We start from the raw sequence: 20,919 nt of genomic DNA on the forward strand, positions 1-20,919 counted from the left end.
CTCCAGGTGACTGGTGTTCCTTGCAGGGACCAGCACAGGGCACTTGCCCTCAGGCCCCCGATGCGGAGTCAGGGCCCTTGTGTGGAGATCCAGAAGCCAGAAGGACAGAGGTGCCCCATGCCCGGACCCCCCTCTGTAAGCAGCAGGCTCACCCCCAGGTGCCTCTTCCTGGGGTAAGCCCCCAGAAGCTGGGGACACAGCAGGCTCCACCTCAGGCTCCTGCGTGCTGAGCCAGGCAAGGCCCACGGGATCCCCAGCCCTGGGAAATGAGTGTTGCCAACAGGATCACAGGCGACTTGAGGCTTGTCCCGCCCTAGCCTATCCCTCTGCCTGGCCAGTTCTGCACCCCTCCCCACTCCGGTGCAGCCTCTTACCGCCTCCTCAACCACCCAGATGCGTGTGATGGGTAGCTTATGCCAAACGGTGGCTTGGGCACCTCCACTCCAGGCTGACCACCAGCAGTATGCCCCTGGTCACCCCAGCCTGGACCCAAGACTGTTCCAGAGGCTGAGCCCCAGCTGCCGCTGCCATGGCCCCAGGAGGCCCCAGCACAGGGCCTCCAGCTCATCCCCTCACAGGTGCTGGCCCTCTGCGCTGAGCAGATGTGAGCCCAGGGGCGAGGGGCTTGGGGACTCACCGGTCATCCTGAGCTGGGTGGATGTACCCCGATGACAGGATGTTGAGAGACAAGATGTTGGGGTCAACCAGAGATTCGTCAGTTTCTGGAGAGTTCCGGATACGACCTGCAGGAAAGGCGACGGAAGCCAGTCTGCCCCAGGGACCAGCACCAGGCCGCGCCAGGCAGCAAGCCCCTCAGCTGGCAGTCACCTTTCCTGCCTATGTCCCTGCAGATGGAAGCTAGTGCTGGGCCACAGTGCACATTCCTGCACCCAGCAGGCCTCCCCGAGGCTACAGGCCGAGGTGCACCTGCAGGGACACGTCCCCCAGCCCCTCCCCGCATCCGTCCGTCCATCGGTCTAGGAGAAGGTATCAAAATCCCAGCCGGCAAGTGTTCTCAGTCCCCGCTAAGCTTCTGCTAGCCCTGGAAGGGCCCCTCGCTCACTTGCTCACTCAGCAGACACAGCCACCTGGAGTGCCGCCAAGATCCCAGCCTCCGACAGTGGCATCCCACAGTCCTGGGGGGCTTGGGGCTGAGGGAAAGGGGGTCAGCCCTCAGCACCAGCACCACTGCCCAGGGTCACAAGCTCAGGGGTCCATGAGGGACACTGCAGCAGGGTCACTGGGTGGGGAAGACACCCAGGGCCCTCCCCTCCTCTGGAGAGGCAATGAGACCTGGCTGGCAGCCGGTGGACCCTGCTGCTCCTGCAGAGTGACCACCACTGTACTGGCTGCATCCGAGTCTGCACAACCACTGAGTGGGTGAGGGCCAGCCAGGCCTTCCAAGCTGGTCCTGGACCACAGCTGCTGAGGCCTGGCCCGCCCCGTTGGTTCTGACCCGTGTGACCTGGGCACAAAAGTTTCTTTCCTAGTGCCCTTCTCATACTTAGTGCCACACACTGCACCCAGGGCAATGGGCCCAGGGGCCCCAAGGACACTGTGCTCAGGCCCTCACCACTAGCTACCAAAACCCCCGGGACTGGCCCATGCTTCTGCACAGCTCCAACCTTTCCTAGGGTGGACACTGCCACCTGAGCCCCACATGTTCTCACAGCTGACGCGGACCCATCTGGAAGGCCAGAGCTAACAGCACAGAGCCCCTCGTGTCGGTTATGGGATCCACTGTGGCCTCAAAGGCAGGCTCCTGCCCCAGGCCACCTGGATCCTGGCCCCACTGGTGGTGTGTGAGGTCAGACCATATGCAGGAGGTGGCCCCTGCCTGACACCTTGGTGACCTCCCAGGAGATGTTGCAGCTTCTCGGCCACAGGTTCCAGGGCTCAGGTGTCTGGCCAAGACCACAAGAGGATGTGTTTGCAGTCCTTGCCACCCATGCCCGGGTCTCCAATGGCCCCGAATGCTGATGCTGGGACCAAGTCAGTGTGGGTTGTGCTGATGTGGCTGAGCCACGGTCCCCACAGTGGGACAGCGCTGCCTGCAGGCTGGCTCAGGACCCCATCCCATGGTCCCCGGCAGTGGGACAGCGCTGCCTGCAGCCTGGTTCAGGACCCCATCCCGTGGCCCACAGAGCTGCCTGCAGGCTGGCTCAGGACCCCATCCCATGGCCCACAGAGCTGCCTGCAGGCTGGCTCAGGACCCCATCCCATGGCCCACAGAGCTGTCTGCAGGCTGGCTCAGGACCCCATCCCGTGGCCCACGGAGCTGCCTGCAGGCTGGCTCAGGACCCCATCCCGTGGTCCACAGCTCACCCACGACCAGCTCCCGCACTTCCTTCCAGCGGATGTGGCTGCCTGTCTCATGCAGGAGCGTCACAGTTATCCGTCTCTGGATACCCTAAGAGGCCAGGAGAGGACAGGTCAGAGGGCTAGGTGGGGTGAGGCGGGGGTGAGACTGGGGTGGGGCAGAGGAGTGGCCAGGTGGGCCAGGCGGGGGTTGTACCTGGTGGAGCAGGAAGGTGCCCATGCATGGCATGCCCCCACGGTGGTCCACCACAGCTGGGATATAGCTGCAAGAGACGCACATCAGGCCTGGGCCCAGGGTGAATGGGAGAACACAGACGCTCACCCCTCCAGGAGCAAGCCTGGCAGCCCTCAGGTGCCTCAACCTCCGTTCCGGACACAGCTCCCACTCCTGCCACCTCCAGAGGCAGGATCCCAGGCGGACCCCTGCAGGACTCTGCCTGGCTGTCCAAAGACCATACCCTTCACTGTGGGCTCCTGCAACCTCCTTCAGCCTTTACTCTAACATCCCTGAGGCCACGGGAGCCTGGACACGGAGCCAGACACATGCTCGAGGCAGGGAAGCCCTCCCAGTCCCGGGCCACACCTGCTGAGAGTCGAAGCAGCCCTTGCTCTACCCCAACCCAGCCCAATCCCTGAGGACTCCAGGCCCATGCAGTCCCACACTCACTCGCCATTGGCCTCCAGCTCACAGATCTCGAAGTAGACCAGGAGGTCGTACTTGCAGTGGCAGGGCCCAGGGCTTGGCCGTGTCAGTGTGCTGAGCTTGGTGGCAGGCACTGGGGGGACACAGGTAGGCTCGGCAGGTGTCCAGGGCATGCAGCGGGGTGGGGAGCTTCAAAGGCAGCTGGGGCAGCTCCCTGCTCTCCAGGACAAATACCCCAGCAGGTCTTTCTACCTCCTCACCCCAGTGGAAGGAACCCATGACCACACACTCCTGGGCACAGGTCCACAGACGAGGTGGAACCTGCAGGCCCTGAGAACCAGCAGGGGGCAGAATTGCTGCTCAGGGTAGCCCAGCACCTGCCCAGAGGCTGGGTCCTCAGCCCACATTCCCCCAGCTATGCACCCCTCACCATCCCCTCCACAAAGGCTCCTCCTCCACCAGGTCCCCAGCTCCAGTGGTCACTGTAGGGCTAGTGTCTCCCCATGGGCCACAGAGCAGCTGACCACCAGACACAAGGCGCCAGGCCAGTAGAGTACCCCATCACAGCGGAGGGGTCCACCTCCCCAGCACTGCTGCCCAGGAGACCTACGGCATCTGCCTTACCTGGTTTGGACAGCGGCATCACACGAGGGAAATGGCGGCGTGAGGGCCTCAGGGGGCTGTGGACACAGTCAGCAAGCGGCCATCTTCAGGCCAGGACCAGCGCCCTGGAGCTACTGACCCCAGCCCATCCCTGCCTCCCTCCACCACGGCCAGCCAGGCAAGGCCATGGGCTCAGGCCTCCTCCAGCTTGTCTGGGAGAGGAGGGACTAACAGGATCCCAGGGCCTGCCAAGACAGTGCCCAGGCTCCAGCCCCAGTCCAGGGCATGAGCACAGAAACACGGACCGTTGCTGCTCTGAGGGTACCTCAGCTCGGGGCCCTGGGAGGGCATCCCCATCCGTACCATCCTCGGGAGCCTGGGTTGGAAACTTTCCCCTACAGGCCCTGACACCTGCCCAGTCCCCATCCCTTCTGTACAGAATGAGGGAGCCACACAGGTGACCTCGGGAGGAGCTGCTGGTCACTCTCACCTGGACCTTACCCCAACCCACTGAGGCCCGTCAGGAGCGGGCAGCTGGGCAGTGACCCCGGCACACACCCCTGGACCCTACTCCAGCCTGCCGAGGCCCATCAGGAGCCCCCAGCCCATCGGGAGGACAGCTGGGCAGTGACTGTGGCTTGGAGCTGACCTGAGCACATCTTTGCACAGCGGTGGGAACGGGTGTTGCTGGTAGTGGCCAAAGACCTCAAACACGATGGGCTGGCTCTTGATGTACTCAATGAAGGACTTGGTCACCTCCACAGCGATCTGTGGGAAGGGTGCGCCGCTCATGATCTAGAGTGGGGCACCAGCTTCCCAGACAGACCAGACCCCAGAGGCCCCTGCCATGCCACACCCAGGCCCACCCAGCCCCACCTCCCCCAAGGACACCCACCCAGCTGGCTGCTGCGCTCCCTTCTGGAGCCTCTAGGGTGCCTGGTTCTGGAGCCCAGCCCGAGCTGATCTGCCCTCTCATGGTGGCACCAGGTGCCCTGCAGCCTGGGAGGCCCTCTCTCCTCCCACCCCTGCTCGGGTCAGGGCTCAGTGCTCAGCACACCCCAGTCTACAATGCCAGACACCACGTCTGTGCCTGCTGCGACTTGTGTGGAGTGCAGGAGTCTCCCGTGTGTCCCCAAACGCAGCTTCAAACCCATAGCAGGTGGCACAGCAGCCCTAGTCCTGGCGCTGGGCTGTGCCACTCGGGGGGCAGGGAGGGGCAACAGGGCTCAGGACGTACGTTCTGGACATGGTAGAAGCCGAGTGGGGGGCCCCTGCCCGTGTTCTTCAGGGGCTCCGTGGAGAAGGCTTCGTCGTGGCGATGGATGAAGCTACAAGGCAAACCGTGCTGGCTGGCAAGGACTCAGCTGGGGCCCCGGACAGGAGCTCTGCAGGGTCTGGCCTCCCCGCCCACAGCCCGAGCAGCAGGCAGAGCCTCACTTGAACTGGCAGAAGATGTCGGCGTACTCGGCCGAGATGCTGGAGGCCTGCAGCACTGTGACGCGGAACGTGAAGGAGCTGCCCAGCCTCAGGTGCTGCCCGGTCGCGTCCAGGGGCCCGTCCAGGGCGGCTTTCTCGGGGCTGTCTGGCAGGAGGCCTTCCGGGGGCACCGCTGTGGGCCAAGGGGAGAGCGTGGGCACCTCCAGGCTGTGCTCTCCAGCAGCGGCCGCACGGCGGGCAGCATGCAGACCACCTACCTGAGCAGGTGTTGTTGTTGACTTCGTCAGCTGAGGGCCCCGCGTCCGCACCCTGGCCCTGGCCCTCCACGATGCGGAGCTCCTCCTGGGAGGTGCCCGAGCGCGACATACCCCCCACAGGGCACGACTCGGACTGAAACTGCAGGCAGGGATCACAGTGCAGCGGGCGCTGCTGCCTGCGGCCCAGCCTTGCCCCTCCAGACCCGCCCCTCCCGGGGCCTCCCGCAGTGTCAGGGTCACAGCCCCCGCCTCAGCTCCATGCGACCCCAAACAGGGTTGGTGGGGGCCGGTCCTGCCTTCAGCACTGGACACGCTCCCTCGTGGCCCTGGGCACCAACTGCTCTGAGGGAGAGGGATGGGTACACCCAGGCAGGGCCAAGCCTCAGCTGCCCAGGCAGCCTGGCTCTCACTGCCCATACCTTCTCAAAGTGCTGATCATCAAAGGAGATCTTGGCGGTCCCCGACTGGCGGACGCCAGAGCCGTAGTCAGGGGCTTCCTCGTCGGCTGTAAGTGGAACCACGCAGACGGTCAGGGCTCCCCGCCCGCCCCAAAGCAGGCGCGGGTGGTCAGGCTTCGATCCACACCAGGCGTGCCCAGCACCCCACCTTCCAGCTTGCCCCATCCCAGAGGCCATGTTCTCAGAAGGGAGCAGGGCTTGACTTTAAACCCGAGCCCCATTGGATGCCCAGGCAGAGCCCGCCCCTCCTGAGGCCTCATGAACCTCACAGAGACCCCCGCCCAGTCCCTCCTCGGCCCTGGCACCCCTCCACTTAGTGCCCCAGGCCCACTCACCCCATCCTCCCAGCCCCCAAAGCTCCCAGTGGTATCCCTGTGCTGGGGACAAACCCATACTCCCGGAGCCAAAGGAGGCCTCTGACACAGTTCTGCCAGCCCTCCTCCTCCCAGGCACCTGACCCTCTGCTGCAGGCTCCACGGCCCCCTCAGCCCCTCGCAGGCCTCTCCCCGCAGCTGCTCTGCCATGGCCTGGCCAGGCAGCAGCCACAGTAAGAGGACAGCCAGGTTGACAGCAGTGACCACAGTGACCCCTCCCAGGCCTGGTGTCAGCCATTGCTGCACAGGTCAGGGGACAGAGGGACAAGTGCTCTCAGACCCGAGTGCCTTCCAGGGCCTAAAACCCACAGAGCTCAGACCCGGGGCCTGATTCCCCTCCCCAGCTAGGGGAAGCCCTGTTGTCCCCTCCCCAAGGTAGGCCCGGATAGCTGTGGGCAGTGTGGGGGTGGGGGCCAGATAGAGCGAGTGGATTGGTCTGTGTGGGCCCTGGGAAGCTAGAACCTGAGGGTCCTGCCGGGCAGGTGCGAGTCTAGTAGGAAGAGGTGTACCCCAATGCCCAACACCCTGTGGTCCCAGTGAGAGACACGGCTCTCACGGCACCTGGCTGGTGGGTGGAGCAGCAGGAGCCCCGACAGTGGGGTGGGCAAGAAGCTGACAACTGCGAAAAGTCATCAGGTCAGTTGATCAGTGGAACTGAAATCACGTCCAGTGAGTGGCCAGGGCAGCAGGCCCAATGGGAACCAGGCCCCTCAGAGTGGAGGTTGGCACATCTGTGCCTTCCTGGGCTAGGGGCAGGGCCTGGGCCTCTCCTTGGCCCCACCCTCCTGTCCTAGCCCCCACCTTCCCTTCCTGGGCCCACCCCAGACCCCACCCTCACGTCCTGGGCCTCACCCTCCGGTCCTGGGCCTGCCCCCAGACCCCACCCTCACGTCCTCGGCCCACCCCAGACCCCACCCTCACATCCTGGGCCTCACCCTCCGGTCCTGGGCCCGCCCCCAGGCCCAGCCTGCGCACCTGAGATGGCCTGCACTGCCACGCGGAGAAAGCCCTTGACCTCGCCCTTCTCACTGACGATGGCCACGCGGTGCACCAGTGGCACGGGGTACAGCAGGTTGCTCAGGTACACGAAGGCCCTGGGAGGCGGAGGTTATGGTCAGGGCCACCTGCAGCACCCGCCGTGGTTGGCAGTGGCGGCGGTGCTGTAGCCAGCTCACAACAGGGCTGCAAAGCAGAGCCAAGCAGGACAGCCAGGGCAGGAGGGGGCAGGCAGGGCAGGGGTCCCTGGGGTGGGAGGCCCTCGGGGGATGGCAAGAGGTGGAGGAGGAGGAGGGCGTGAGCGGCGCTGAGCAGAGGACGGCGGAGGCCGAGCACAGGCCCTCTGACATGAGAGCAGCGGGGGGCTCCAGCCTGCTTCAAGGACACTCAGCATGAAGGATGCTGCCTCCACCTCCCGGGGCCCTGCCTGCTGGCCACTCCACAGATGGGCATGACCCCCCAGCCCCTATGGCGGGTCAGGGGGACGGGAAACACCCCACCCTGCACAGCAACCCAAGGAGGCTGGCACAGAGTCCTGGTCACCCCAGACCGAGACCACGGCGGCCAAGCCAGGAGGATGAGGGCCCCGAACCCCAACACTTGGGCCCACTCCTGGTAAGAGAAGGGCTGGTCAGGCGAGCCAAGACCTCACGGCAGGGCAGGGGGGATCCACGGGGTGCAGCTCCCAGAAGATGGTCTGGCTACAGGGGGTGGGGAGTGTAGATGACGAAGTGAGGGGCAGAGTGGGGATGAGGGTACAGGTGGTAGGGAAGGGGCAGACAGTGGGGCAGACTCATAGCAGGGACTCCGAACCTGGGCACCAGTATGGCTCTTCCTCCCCAAAGCATCCTGCTTCAGGGTCTCCCGGGAGCCCCTCACCAGCCCACACCACACCTGCCCCTGTGTCCACTGCAGCCAGAGGCCTGGGGCACCGAGCAGCTGGGCCCGCCCCCATGCCCTGGCCAAGCGTAGGCTCCTGGCAGGCCTCACCCCTGCCCCACCAGTCCCTACTCCACAGGCCACAGGGGCCAAGGAGTTCCTGGATGCCACGGGCAATCTACCCCAGTGCATTGTCACTGGCTCTGAGCAACTGAGGGTCCTCCTGTCCCCTCCCTGACCAGATGCTCCCAGCCTCCGTGTCAGGCTCAGGCTGGCTCCAGTGGCCTTGAGACGCTGCTTGTGGCACAGTGGGGTCGATGCAGACCCTGTCAGCAGGCAGAAAGTTCCCTACCCGGGAACCTCACAGGCCCCATAGCACCCACTTGCTCACGGCCAGGTCTAGGGCTCCCACCTCAGCATTTGGAGGCAGGAGCAGGCATTGCTGACAGTGTGGTCTCCCCACAGGAACAGGAGCCAGGGCACGGCCCAAATGAAGCTTCCCACGAATCCAACAAGCTAATGGACGAGACCTGACCTAGGGTCCCTGGGCTCGAGCTGCATCGAGGCAGCATGGCTGCCCGAGAAGGGAGACTCCGTGTGGTGACCACAGCGGCTGGTGCCCGGTGGGGACAGAGTGCACCGGGACTCCTCGAAGGCGCATGGTGACCCAGGGAAGCCGAAGGACAGAAGGACAGGAGGTTGCAGAGCTGCCGGCTCCCCACAGCCAGGGCCCTGCTGGCCCTGAGCTGCCCGCCACTCCTCCTCCCTCTCACCCTGCACTCACCAGTAGGGGGCATCAGGGGAGCCGCAGGCCACTGCCCAGGCCTGCTGCCGCCCTGGCTCCAACCGCCCAGAGGTAGGGCCCTCAGGGAGGGCACCTCCTCAGCGAAGGTTGGCGAGAAAGCTTCCTGGGAGCTGGCCCGCTGCCCTACTGAGGACAGCTGCGCACTCCCTTTGCCCTGGGCACCCAGCTGGGGTCCATGGCTCTGGGGCAAGCTCTAGGGACAGGTGTCCTAGAAGCTGCCCCTGAGGACCCCAGGCCTCTCACGCAGCTGGCAGGACCCTGGACACACCTCTGCCCCCAAGGGAAATACCTGCCTTGGGGGGCTCATAGGCCAGGCCTGGCAGCCGCCCACCTGGACACACCTGCTGTGCCCAGGCTTCACACTGCATGGCCCACACCCGCCCTCCAGGAGACGAGGGCCTTGTCCCCTGCCAGCCATGCCCTCAGGCCCACTTTCTCTGCCTGGGTGACCCGGGGGACTGCCGCTCGAGGGCCGTGCCAAGCGGCCAGTGTACCTTGAAGCAGACTGAAACCCACCCGAACAGGAGCGGCAGAGGCAGACAGCACGCAGACACGGCGTGGCGGGAAGGAGGAGGCGGTGCTAACCACAGACTGGTGAGGTGCAAGGGGCATGCTGGGACCAGGGAGCCTCTCCAGAGGGGACACAAGTGGGCGCCCAGTTTGGCTGAAGCTTTGGAGAGAGAGCCAGCAGCTACCAGAAGGCCATCCTAGCGGGCCCTGCCCGGGGCTGGGGCTGCACAGCTGCTACGCGGAACAAGCCAATTCTTGCCAAACCAAAAAGACCGGCTCGGCCGCCAACAAGCCGCCCCAGGCTGCCCTGCCGTACGGGGCTGGCCTCTCGGCAAGGACTTTGGTTCAGTTTGGTGGTTTTGTTGAGTCTCAGGTCCACGAGGGGAGAGAAATGTTGGAAGGATCCAGCTCTTCGCGGCCGACACTGCAAGAGCCCACGCCCGTGTCTCCTGATGTGTGTCCCCCTGTGGGTCCTGGTGCTCACCCCTGCAGGTCCCAGGGCCCCCACACCCTAGAGAGGCCTGCAGTCTGCTTTCTCACTCAGTCTGGCATCTTGGGGGACGACAGCCGTGACCCCTACCCCTGCAGACCAGCCAGCATACCTCACGCGACTTGCAGAAAACCAGGCACCTGCCGACTCCCCAGATACCCTTCGCCTCGCCCAGCCGGCCGCGGGGCCACGGGCTTGTAGGTGGCCAGGACCCCAGGGGCTGCCTTTAGCAATGGGGGGCATTGGAACAGCAGTTCGGCTTCTGCTCCCTCATTGAGTGCCCGGCTCAAGTCGTGGTGCCAGCTTCCTGCTGCCCAACCTACAGGAGACGCTGGGCTGGGGCTCTCATCCCTGGCACCGGCCTGGCCCACGCGTGACTTCTGCAGGTCTTTGGGGAATGAATCAACAGACAGAAGGTCTCTCTCTCTGTTTAAAATTAGTGTATACCTCCCAGTGAGCATGAGTTTTGGACAGCAGCCACACCTTGGGCCAGACAGGCTGCTGCAGGGCCTCTGGCGGGGGTGGCCGTGTCTGTGCTGTGGTCTGGGGCCCCTGCTGTGGCCTCCGTCCATGCCTGACCTCGGCCCCTCTCATGGTTCAGCAGAGGTCAGTGGCGGACATCTGCGTAAGGCACCTGCCACGCACACCCCTGCACCAGAGGAGGGCTAGAAGAGTGGCAACGTCCTTGCTGGTGGGCAGCGTAGGCCCCAGGCTGCAGGGCACAAGGCAGTGACTGCAGTTCCTGCCTTTAGGACACCCCCTGAACTCCCTTTGGGTCACCCTGAGGACCCCTCTCTGAGCCCTGGACCACTCCCACCAAGATCTGGCTGGGCCCTGAATGACGTGTGGGCAGCTGGCCCTCTCCATCAAAGGCGACCATAGGCATCGGGGGCCACCTCACACTGCCTGCACAGAGGGCAGCACCTCCCAGGCCAGGCAGCTGTGGGCCTGTCACTTCCGGAGCTGGACCCGACTGTCCCACCCTAGGCACATGCGGGGAGCCCAGGCTCTCTTGGGTCTCTGCCCGGCCTGCCTTGCCCTGACGTGGCGTGGGGCCCTTAGCAGTGCTCCTGGGCCAAAGAGCTGGGTCCTTCCCAGCATGCTGCACTCGACCTCACCAACCTTCCTACTAAACTGAACAGGGGGGGCCGGTCGTAAAACGGGTCCCGGCCGTCGCACAGCGTGTGCTCCGGAAAGACGTCGTCCTCCAGGTGCTCCTCCTCCTCCTCCTCCTCCTCCCCCACGCTCTGCTCCTCGGCAAGCTCGGTGGTGTCGGAGTCGGGGCTCGAGAAGGTGGGGGAGGGGGTGAGAGCAGCCATGCGCTCACTCATGCATGTGCTCAGAAGAGGGTAGCTGTCGCAGCCAGAGATGACCGAACTGAGGTTAGTGCGACAAGACAGAGAGAAGTTAACACCAGCCGCTCACAGGGCAGGGACACTCCTGGCCGGCCAACCACACCAAGCACAGCCCCCCAGAACGCGGCTGAGACCGGTCAGGACTGCACTGCCCTGGCCTGGGAGACACCACACGGGCGTGTGGGTGGTGCGTGTGGGTGACCGGCTGGAAGGCATCAGGAGGGGAGAGTGAGAATGGGGGTTGGACACAGAGCACAGGCGAGAGTTCCAGAGGGAGTCCTGGGGCTGTGCCTCACACTCCCACCCCGAGACCTGGGCTGGGAACTCCCCATGATCACACACGTGGATGGCAGGGGTGGGCGGGCAGGGCCACGGCCCCATCCAGGGCTGCTGGCGAGCCAGGGGCAGGCTGGGAGGGGCAGAAAAGCGTCAGGCAGCATCAGCCGTTCACGATAGTTCTGTGGGGGCTCCGGCCTTGGAAACAGGCCCGTGTCCTACCTCTCTCTCTCTCTCTCTCAGCAGGGAGAGGGGAGGCACCCACCTGCCCACCAGCCGGAACCAGGGGAAGCGATCGTAGAAGGGGTCGCCGCCGGTCACCACATTGTCGCAGTCCTCCACCACGCTGGAGGGCACCTCGGCTGCCCGGTCATACATCTCCCGCATCAGGTCCAGGCGCTGTCTGTGGAGGGAGGGGCAGCTGAGGGCCGGGGCAACAGGGACTGCCAAGCCAGACACAGGAAGCCCCTGTGCAACTGTGGCCACACAGGCTCTGAAGATGCAGGTCTACCGAGCCAGCCAGAGGACGGGCAGGGCAGGGGATGCGGAGTGGGCATGAGCCTATGTGCATGCAGGGTGTGCTGCCCGTTAGTGTCTGCACACGTTAGTACATGCCAGAGTGTATGTCAGTGTGCGTGTGCCGAGAGGTGAGTCCGAGTTGAACGTGCATTACTCCCCAGGTCAGTGTGTGTGCACATGTGTCAGAGTGTCCACATCACTCATATATGTGACACCCGAGACCCTAGGGTCGGGCGCCTTTGGAGTCTGCCTGGTGAGGACCTAGCCCCTCGCAGGGCAGCCCCCTGTCAGTCAGCGCCACACACCTCTTCCCTCCTGCCAAGCCAGCAGCCCTGTCCTGCAGCAGCCACAGCCAGAGCCTGTCAAACCGCTGGCCCCTGCCTGGCCAGGCTGCCCCCAATCACACACAGTGTCTCCACACGGCCATGGGACCAACTGAACCCTGCTTCCAGAGCACAGTGACATGCCCCTGGCATCCCTACTTCCTGCCTGAGACCTGCAGTCAGTGTGTGGGGGCTCAGAGAGGCGCCCTCTTGTCCTGGGGCAGAGAGAGGCTCACCTCTTCCCCCTCTCTCCCTGCTCCTCTGTGCCGGCCCCAGCTCCTTCACCCCCACAGGTATCAAGATGCAGGAGCCACCCCCTCACTCCTCTTGCACCCACCCGGCTCCTCACCTCCCACAGGTGTTGGGGTGCAGCATCCGCCCCCTCCCTGCTCCCCCGTACCCACCCCGGCTCCTCACCTCCCACAGGTGTTGGGGTGCAGCATCCGCCCCCTCCCTGCTCCCCCGTACCCACCCCGGCTCCTCACCTCCCACAGGTGTTGGGGTGTAGCATTCGCCCCCTCCCTGCTCCCCTGTACCCACCCAGCTCCTCCACTTCCCACAGGTGCAGGAGCCACAAACCCCCTCCACCCTGCTTCTCTGAGCTCCTGCTGGTTTGAGGACGGTGACCCCAGCCCTCTGGACTTGTCTAAGCATGCCATGGCCCTGCGCGTGCCTGCACCCTGGGTCCCCCGGAGTGCTGCCACGGTCCTGGGGCCCTGAGCAGATCTGCATCGGTCCCAGCTCCCGGCATGCACACCAGGAGTGTTCGCTGCAGTGACGGGCAGGAAGCTTCTAAACCCAGGGAAGCAGGAGGAATACTGCACCCCACAGCCCCCCCAGGGAAGCCGCACCACCCTAGTCCCCAGGGAGGAGGCCCTGGCCCACCCCAGCCGTCCGCCAGCCACACCTGAGCTTCTCCAGCGTCCAGTAGTGGGTGGCCCCATTTTTCTGATCCTGGACCTCCACGGCCACGATGGTGCGGGGGAAGGGGCGTGTCTCGCGCTCCTTGGCGGCCTCTGGGGGCAGCAGGTCAGGCGGTAGCGGGGAGTAGAGCGTGTCCGTGAGGAGGACAAACTGGAACTGGACCTGCCAGGGGGCAGGCAGGACTCCGGTCAGCCCTGAGGGGCGGGGCCAGGCCTTCCTTCACAGCCTCAGCAGAGTTGGGCCACAGGAGCCAAGCAGCGGCTGCGCAGGGCCACCTGCTCCCACAGCCTCAGCTGGCCAGGGCAGGGCACAGGCGGGGCAAGCGGAGCCTCAGGGGGTCGGGGCTGTCCTCACACACCTTCTTTTTGAGCTCCACACTGATGGCATTGGCCTCCTTGAGGAAGATGGCATTGCCCCACAGCAAGTCCCGCAGGGACGTGAACTGGTACCACTTCCACTTCCGGAAGGCCCACAGCGCCAGCTCGCACTCCCGCTCCGTCCACTGCACTGTGGGGGAAGGCCGCAGCACTTGCCACCAGCCCTGCCCCGAGAGGCAGCCCTGGTGTGCAAGTACACACACACACACACACACACACAGGCACCTGCTGTGGCAGAGCCCCTGTGGCCCTTCCCATAGACAAAAAGACGGGTCCCCAGGCACCCTAGGGGAGTGGCCGGGAAGAGGTCCTCCCGAGCCCAAGGCCCAGCCTCCTGGTGCCAAAGCCCTCACCTTCATCCTCTGGCTCCTCCTCCTCCTCGTTCACCTCGGGGCAGTACCGGGAGTCCATCTGCTTCTGCAAAGCCTCCAGCTTGCTCTCGTAGTCCTGCAAGGCAGCAAGGCCATGGGCCCCCGCAAGGCCCACGCCGCGCCCCAGTGTGTGCCAGCCCCACGCCCATCCTGTGGCAGGAAGGGGGTCCCAGCTCTGAGGGCCAGCTCCTCACCAGGCGCTGCTGCTCCAGCAGGTAGGTGGCCTCCTCCCGCTCTCGGCGGTACTGGTCCTCCAGCTCCTGCAGCCTGCAAGGTGAGGTGAGCACAGGTGAGGTGAGCACAGGTGAGGTGAGCACAGGTGAGCACAAGTGAGGTGAGCACAGCTGAGGTGAGCACAGGTGAGCACAGCTGAGGTGAGCACAGCTGAGGTGAGCACAGGTGAGCACAGCTGAGGTGAGCACAGCTGAGGTGAGCACAGGTGAGGTGAGCACAGGTGAGCACAGCTGAGGTGAGCACAGGTGAGGTGAGCACAGGTGAGCACAGCTGAGCACAGCTGAGGTGAGCACAGGTGAGCACAGCTGAGGTGAGCACAGCTGAGGTGAGCACAGGCTACCATGGCCTGCCTCACCTCTGCTCCATTTCCTGCTTCATGTCGATGCCCTGCTTCTCCAGCAGCTCGCGCTGCGCGAAGGCCCAGTCCACGGGCTCAGCGGGCGTCTCGGCGCAGGGTGTGCGCTCGCGCTCCTGACGCGCCTGCTCGGGGTGGTTGAAGCGGAACACGTGGCTCTTGCCCATGATGATGCGGTTGCCTGTGGACAGAGGCGCAGCCGTCCTTAGGGCTTTGCGGATCTCACTGGCAGCAGCTCAGCCCCTCCCGCCCCCGCCTCCAGAGCCCTCTCAATGGCTTCCCTGACATGGTCCCCACCACTGCCACTCCCCCAGTTTCTGGAAAGCTCCACTGGAAGCCTCAGCCCTTCAGGGATGGGGCACGGGTCTTCTCTGATCTTCCTGGAGCTGAGCTGGTGGGATGGCAGGTTTAGGCATCTGCCTGGCCAGGTCTGGTACAGCTGGAGGGCTTCAGTGTGGGTGTTGGGAAATGGCCTGCCAGCGGCCGGAGAATAAAAAGGGAATCCCTAGGGTGGGCCTCATCTTATCAGGTGCCGGTTCTGAGTGCCAGAGGGACCCCAGTGGACCATGAGTACCCAACCCGAGTTGAGGTGAGCATTCCCAGCCGCGGACAATGAATTCCATGTGCCTGGCCTGGGAATGCAGCCCCCGATGCAGCCCATCTGACCCGCCCAACATCCGTCCCAGGGCCCTCCTTGCTGGGCAGTGTCCTGCATAGGCCTAGGGGGCCCTGGTGCCATGGGTGCACACCCTGAGGGAGGGGGTGAGAGTCACAGCACAGCCACCCTACCCGCCGTGTCCCGGCCCCTCACCCTACCCGCCGTGTCCCGGCCCTACCACTGCAAGGCTGGCCTTGACCCCATCCTACCTGACCGCAGGATGCTGGGCTCCGTGACTTTCTTGCCGTTGACATAGGTGTCTGCCCCCTCACAGGGCTCCAAGGTAACTATGGCTGCAGGACAGGAAGAAGGTCCAGCCTCAGGCGGCCAGCTGAGCATGCGCTCACTGGCCTTTAGAGAGACTGGGCACCGTGCCTGGCCCCGCCTGCAGGAGGTGGAGGAACCCCACAAGCAGGGGAGCCCCCAGGCAGCCTCCCCTACAAAGGCGGGACCAGGATGGGACGGGGGAGGAGCTACCTTCACTGCCGCCCCGGGAGTCGCTCCGGAACACACAGTGCTCCTCCTTGATAAAGTGCCCACTCAGGACGATGTCCTGCCGCCGCTCGCCATCCTCCCGGCCCACCCTGAGGGAGGAGACATGTCAGCACGCAGCCCCACCCAGCACACCCAGCCCCCACAACTGGGGGTGCACGGGTCATGACTGGGGGCCCAGCGACCAACGGGAACAAGAGCCCATCCCCTCCAGTGCCCAAGGACGGGCGCAGGCCTCCCTGGGATCCCCCAGTGCCCAGTGCAGCACAGGTCTCACCTGGTGATCCCATCTTTGATGTAATAGAGGAGGCACTCGGACATCAGAGGGTCCTCGTTCAGGTTGACCAGATGTGGTGTCTGCGGGAGGCAGGGAGGTTACCTCTGTGGTGGAGTGTGGAGCCTAGTACTGGCCCCTGCACCTGTCTCTCCTTGGGCACCAGACACAAGCCCCGTTATCTGGCAGAGGGGAGAGGAGGTGCCCAGGATTCCAGAGTGCGCAGTTTGACAGGTTGGCTGGGACCCTTGTCCCATGGGGTCCTGAGCCCCCAGCCCTGGGCCTCTTCAAGAGGACCAGGACCCTGGACCTTGACCGAGGGGGGCATCTCCCTGAGGCTGATGGAGGCCCCTGCTGAGCCTCCTGGGCACTGTGCTCCTTCCCCCAGCCCAGTCCCAAAGTCAGCCACCACAGGGCCTAGCGGAGCTGCCAGGCTGGGCTTGTTTCCCACCTGGCTCCCTGAAGCAAACTACCTCCACCTCCAGGTGTGAGTGCATCATGTCCCCACCAGTTACTACACTCCACATGGTCCTGGGGACCCAGGAGGCAGCCATAACTTCCCCTTCCTGGTGGCAGGGCTTAGGGGCCCAGCTGACTCGAGCACGCCCCCCCCAAGTCCCACCCAGACCAAAGGATTTGGGTGTGGGGAGGTGTCCTGGGGGCACCCTGTCCACCCCACCCTTCCAGAAAAGGGTGGGCCTGAGGGAGCCCTGGAACCACAGGCCTCCTGGAGGCATCCCCTGGCTCTGGGCTGTGGCACTTGCTGTTCTCCTGGGCTGGATCACAGCCCTGCCCAGTTCCCCAGCCTTGGTCAAATACAACATGACCCACATGTGTGTGCACAACCAGCAGCCCACTGTTCACAAGTCTACACCCAGCAGACAGGACTCCACCAGTGTGTGGTCCACACTCAAACGTGTTCTGGGAGCAGAGTGGTGTCAGCTGCTCCTCTCACCCCCAGAGGCCAGGACGAACTTGGGCGGCCAGGTACTTGTGTGGCTCCAAACACTCTGACACAATGGACTTCACACGCCAGAGGGTTGCTGGGCTGGCTGGGGTGAGGTGACCTCCCTGGGGAGCAGGGGAAGTGGGATTGGGTGTAGGATCCCTTCCTGGGGGCATAGTAGGCTTGGGTGCAGGTCACTTCCTGGGGCCAAGCGGAGTAGCTCAGGTGCAGGGTCACTTCCTGGGGGCATAGTGGGCTTGGGCGCACGGCTTCCTCCCACGTGTGCCACGTGTGCACAGGATCCACATACATATTGAAGGGCTCTGCTCTAGGTGGGGGTCCCCAGCTAAAAGACCTCCAAGGCCCAGCCAAGGACTTGGGCCTGTGAACCAGTGCGAAGAGTTAGTGAGGGCCTCCCAGCTGTGTCCCCCAGGCTCTACCCACGCATGGCACAGCCCCTAGGAGGTATCCAGACCTCAAGTCTCCATCCTATGAGTGGCTCTCTGCCCGTGGGGAGGCTCACTCCACACCTCAGACAGATCAGAGACACCCAGCGTTCCAAAGCTACAAGGACATCCCACTGGGAGAAAGTTGAGGCCAACTCTTCTACCCAGAGGAATGCCTGCCTGTGGGTGAGGGGCCATGCCCATGCCTCAGCCCCCTAGTGGGCCCCTCATAGCAGGCCACACCTAGCACAGCCCTCCCTCAAGTGGGCCCAGGAACACCACTGTCCACTAGCCCCAGCTCCAAGTCAGGGCAGGGCCATGGCTCTGCGTCCACCCTGTTCCTACCTTTTTGGGAGAGAACACACCCAGGGTGCCGCCGTCCTCTCTCATGGCCACGCCCATCTCGGCCAGCAGGGCTTCCCTGGGGGGGAAGGCGGGGTCAGCAGATGCTCTGAGTGCCCAGCCTCAGGCCTGTTGGTGCGGGGGCCTGCGGCGGCAGGCAGGTGGCCTGTGGCCTGGAGCCGGCCGGAAGCTGGTCCTGCCCACTCACCTTTCCATGCGGATGGCTTCCGTCCGCCGCAGCTTCTCCTCCCAGGTCTCGTTGAGCTCGGCAATGATCTTCTCTGTTTCCTACAGAGACACATGGAGCAGAGTGAGGCCCGGGGACCCTTAGGGCATAGGGCTTCCCTGGCCACTGTGGCCAGGGGACCGGGCCAAGTGCCTGAGGCCCCTGTGGCTGCCCCTGCATCCCGCGCCAAGCTGCCCTGCAGCCGGGCGCTCACCTTCAGCCTCTCAATGGCTTCTTCGCTGCCCGGGGCAAACAAGATGCGCTCGTGCAGGCTGGACACGGAGGCTGCACGGCTGGACAGGGCCGAGAGCGAGCACGAGGGGCTCATGCCGGCCAGGGCTTCGGTCACTGTGGAGAGAGTGTCAGGGGCTGGACTCAGCAACGCCCCGCCATGGCTGCGGTTATTGTTCTCAAGGTCGGACATGTCTGCGAGGGGAAGGGAAGGCCGGGTGGCCGAACCGACGGGAGGAGAAAGAAGAGAGACCAAGTTGGGAAACAGCAGGAGGTAGGGCCAGAGGGCGGGTGGCAAGAGCACAGCACAGCAAGGGCCACGCCTGCCTGGGTGGGGACAAGCACATGCAGAGCTGCCCACCACCCTCACCCAGCCTGGCCCACAGTGCGCACAGCGGCTCTGCACCGCAGGCCGTGAGCCACACCTGCTCTCCCCACACCTGGCTCCGGCCATTGCCCCACCCGTCCACTGCCTGGCCACGGCCACCCCAGGCCGCTTGCACCTTGCAGCCCCAAGGCTCAGTCTCATCCTCTGTGAGTGGCGTCCACTACTCACACACACCCTCAATGCCCCAGGGAGTAGGCCAGGCTACAGTGCACACATGGCCCTACTGAGCACAGAAAGCCACCCAGGGACTGTCTGGAAGAGGGGAGAATTAGGTTCCCCAGAGAAGACCCTACCCCCCACCACCCTAGGCCTTGACAGTCCCCAAGGGCCCAGGAGGGGGGCTGTGCTGCCCCTTGAGTGGAAGGAAGGCACACAGTAGAGCAGCAGAAGCAGGCACACAGTAGAGCAGCAGCAAGCCCAGGGCAGCACGGGGCTGGGGAGGGAGCCCTTCCACGGCAGGGGCTGGGGAGGGGGCCCTTCCATGGCAGGGGCTGGGGAGGAGGCCCTTCCACGGCAGGGCCTGAGACACACAACCCGGGAGCTCCCCACAAGGTCACAGCATACCTAGCAGCTGGGCTATGGGGGCCAAGACTGGCTCATGGCCCATCAAGGGATGGGGCCTTGGGCTCAGGAACACAGGCCCTTGGCCTGGGACGGGTCAGAACCTCTGCCCTTTCAGCCCTGTGGCACTGACTGTCCAACCCTCCAGGCCATGGGGGCACAGGGGTCAGAGGGCCTTGCACCGGCCACTGTCACCCTAAGAAGGCCTCGGCTACATCCAGCCTTCCCTCGTGTCTATTTCCCAGACACTGTCCAGACACGTGACCCAAGCTCACAGAGGCGGACACCATCACATGCCTACCCGGAGGGCATTGGGATGGGTGAGAGTGGCCGTGGCAGGATCGCCTGCCCGGGGCTGCTGCCTCCCTTTCCCGTGCTGCCCTGGGCCCATGTGGGGCCAGAAGCAGGTGTGCACAGCAGCAAAGGGGAATACACACATTTAGGTCCTCCAGGCACAGTGTTGGCTACGGGGCGGGACAGGCGTGAGGAGGGAGGAAAGATAGAAACAGAAAGGTTTGTCCCCCACAGCCAGCACCCAGTGCAGGCTAGGAGCCCAGAGCTCGGACACCCGGAAGCTTGGGAGCCGGCCGTACAGCCCCATGGGGGTGTCCAGGGATTATGTTTCCAGCCCGCTCAGGCCAGTGCTAAACCGAGAGTACATAGCTCCGACTGGCCAAGGCCAGAAAATACAGCCTGGTCCAGGGCTCCTGTCAGGAGCCCCTTCCAGAGGCAGCTGGGTCCCATGACTGGAGCAGGACAGGGACACAGGAGACAGACTGGGAGAGCAGCATCCACCGGCCCAGCCAGTCCATTGGGGTCCCAGGAGAGCAGCCCCCAACCTGGACAGCACAGACGCTCACCGTCGGTGATGTCGCCGAGCCCCTGGGCATACAGCAGGTCGCGCAGCCGTGTCACCTCGTCCTTCAGCTCACGGATCAGCTTGTTGTTGGGGTCCTCATTGATGACAGCATTACAGCGGATCTGCTTGGCGCGGTCGGCATACCTGGGTGCCCAGGCCGAAGGTGAGGGCCGCACCTGAGCTCTCACAGCCCTGCCCGGGCCCGGCCGCCCAGTGAGAGCCCCCAGAGGCGGCCCCTCGCACCACTGCACCCCCCAGCACCCACCTCAGGGTGCTGAGGGTCTCGTCGTAGTTGATGTCGGCAGGGCTCAGGGCGGCCACCATGGCTGTCCTCGAGTTCCCACCTGCAGGAGGACAGCAGGCTAAGCCAGGAGCACTAAGGGTGCATGTGGGGCTGTCATCCGCAGAGGGAGACGCAGAAGGGTAGGCTGAGTCATGACACATACCCACGCATCCCAACCCAGCCCTGCTTGGCCCTCCTATCTGTATGCGCCCCTGCTCTCCCTTCCTGTAGGGCTGGGGGGTGACGCATTTACTCCAAGGCTATTGTGTGCTCGGGCACCTGTGTGCACACCAGAGCCTCCCACGCTCAGCCCCGGACCACCTGGGCCCAGGCAGCCTTCTCAGCTGAGTGAGGGCCGGGGGCAGTCCTGCAGGGCCAGCAGTGAAAAATCCGGCCCCGCGCTGGCCCCACCCCAGCCCTCGGCACTGCCGCTGGACCAAACCCCAGGTTGAGACAGCAGTCCTATCTGCTGTCTTAAGGATATGAACCTCAGGGCCAGGTCCCTGGGGCACGGCTCCAGCCATCCCACAAGGCCAAGGAGCTGACAGGTGACAGGGGGACGACCACATAGGGTCGCTCCTGACCACCCTGGGACTGAGCCTGGGCAAAGCTTGCCTCACAGCCACATCTGGGCCAAGGGACACATATCCCCAAGGCAAAGGGACCTGGTGCCCATGTCACTCTTGGGTGACAGGGCTCACCTTCCCA

The 20,919-nt window shown here is 64.6% G+C and overlaps 1 protein-coding gene across 1 annotated transcript in view; it reads right to left on the minus strand.

Annotated features, from left to right (window-relative positions):
* KIF1A (kinesin family member 1A) overlaps positions 1–20,919 on the minus strand; it is a 51,577-nt gene that overhangs the window by 10,899 nt on the left and 19,759 nt on the right. Inside the window, exons 12-37 of the mRNA XM_036493344.2 lie at positions 20,194–20,272; positions 19,930–20,072; positions 18,104–18,237; positions 17,872–17,951; positions 17,667–17,742; positions 15,933–16,012; positions 15,641–15,747; positions 15,373–15,456; positions 14,506–14,686; positions 14,111–14,183; positions 13,899–13,992; positions 13,527–13,675; positions 13,152–13,330; positions 11,668–11,805; positions 10,894–11,148; positions 7,067–7,185; positions 5,679–5,764; positions 5,260–5,398; positions 5,003–5,174; positions 4,803–4,893; positions 4,215–4,333; positions 3,587–3,642; positions 2,987–3,095; positions 2,516–2,582; positions 2,326–2,410; positions 638–743 (exon numbers count right to left, since the gene is read on the minus strand). Coding sequence (XP_036349237.2) covers positions 638–743; positions 2,326–2,410; positions 2,516–2,582; positions 2,987–3,095; positions 3,587–3,642; positions 4,215–4,333; positions 4,803–4,893; positions 5,003–5,174; positions 5,260–5,398; positions 5,679–5,764; positions 7,067–7,185; positions 10,894–11,148; positions 11,668–11,805; positions 13,152–13,330; positions 13,527–13,675; positions 13,899–13,992; positions 14,111–14,183; positions 14,506–14,686; positions 15,373–15,456; positions 15,641–15,747; positions 15,933–16,012; positions 17,667–17,742; positions 17,872–17,951; positions 18,104–18,237; positions 19,930–20,072; positions 20,194–20,272 — 3,001 coding nt within the window. The remainder of the gene's footprint in view (positions 1–637; positions 744–2,325; positions 2,411–2,515; positions 2,583–2,986; positions 3,096–3,586; positions 3,643–4,214; positions 4,334–4,802; positions 4,894–5,002; positions 5,175–5,259; positions 5,399–5,678; positions 5,765–7,066; positions 7,186–10,893; positions 11,149–11,667; positions 11,806–13,151; positions 13,331–13,526; positions 13,676–13,898; positions 13,993–14,110; positions 14,184–14,505; positions 14,687–15,372; positions 15,457–15,640; positions 15,748–15,932; positions 16,013–17,666; positions 17,743–17,871; positions 17,952–18,103; positions 18,238–19,929; positions 20,073–20,193; positions 20,273–20,919) is intronic.

Source organism: Ochotona princeps, chromosome 5 (genome assembly GCF_030435755.1).
Source record: "Ochotona princeps isolate mOchPri1 chromosome 5, mOchPri1.hap1, whole genome shotgun sequence".
In the NCBI taxonomy this organism is placed as follows: Eukaryota; Metazoa; Chordata; class Mammalia; order Lagomorpha; family Ochotonidae; genus Ochotona; species Ochotona princeps.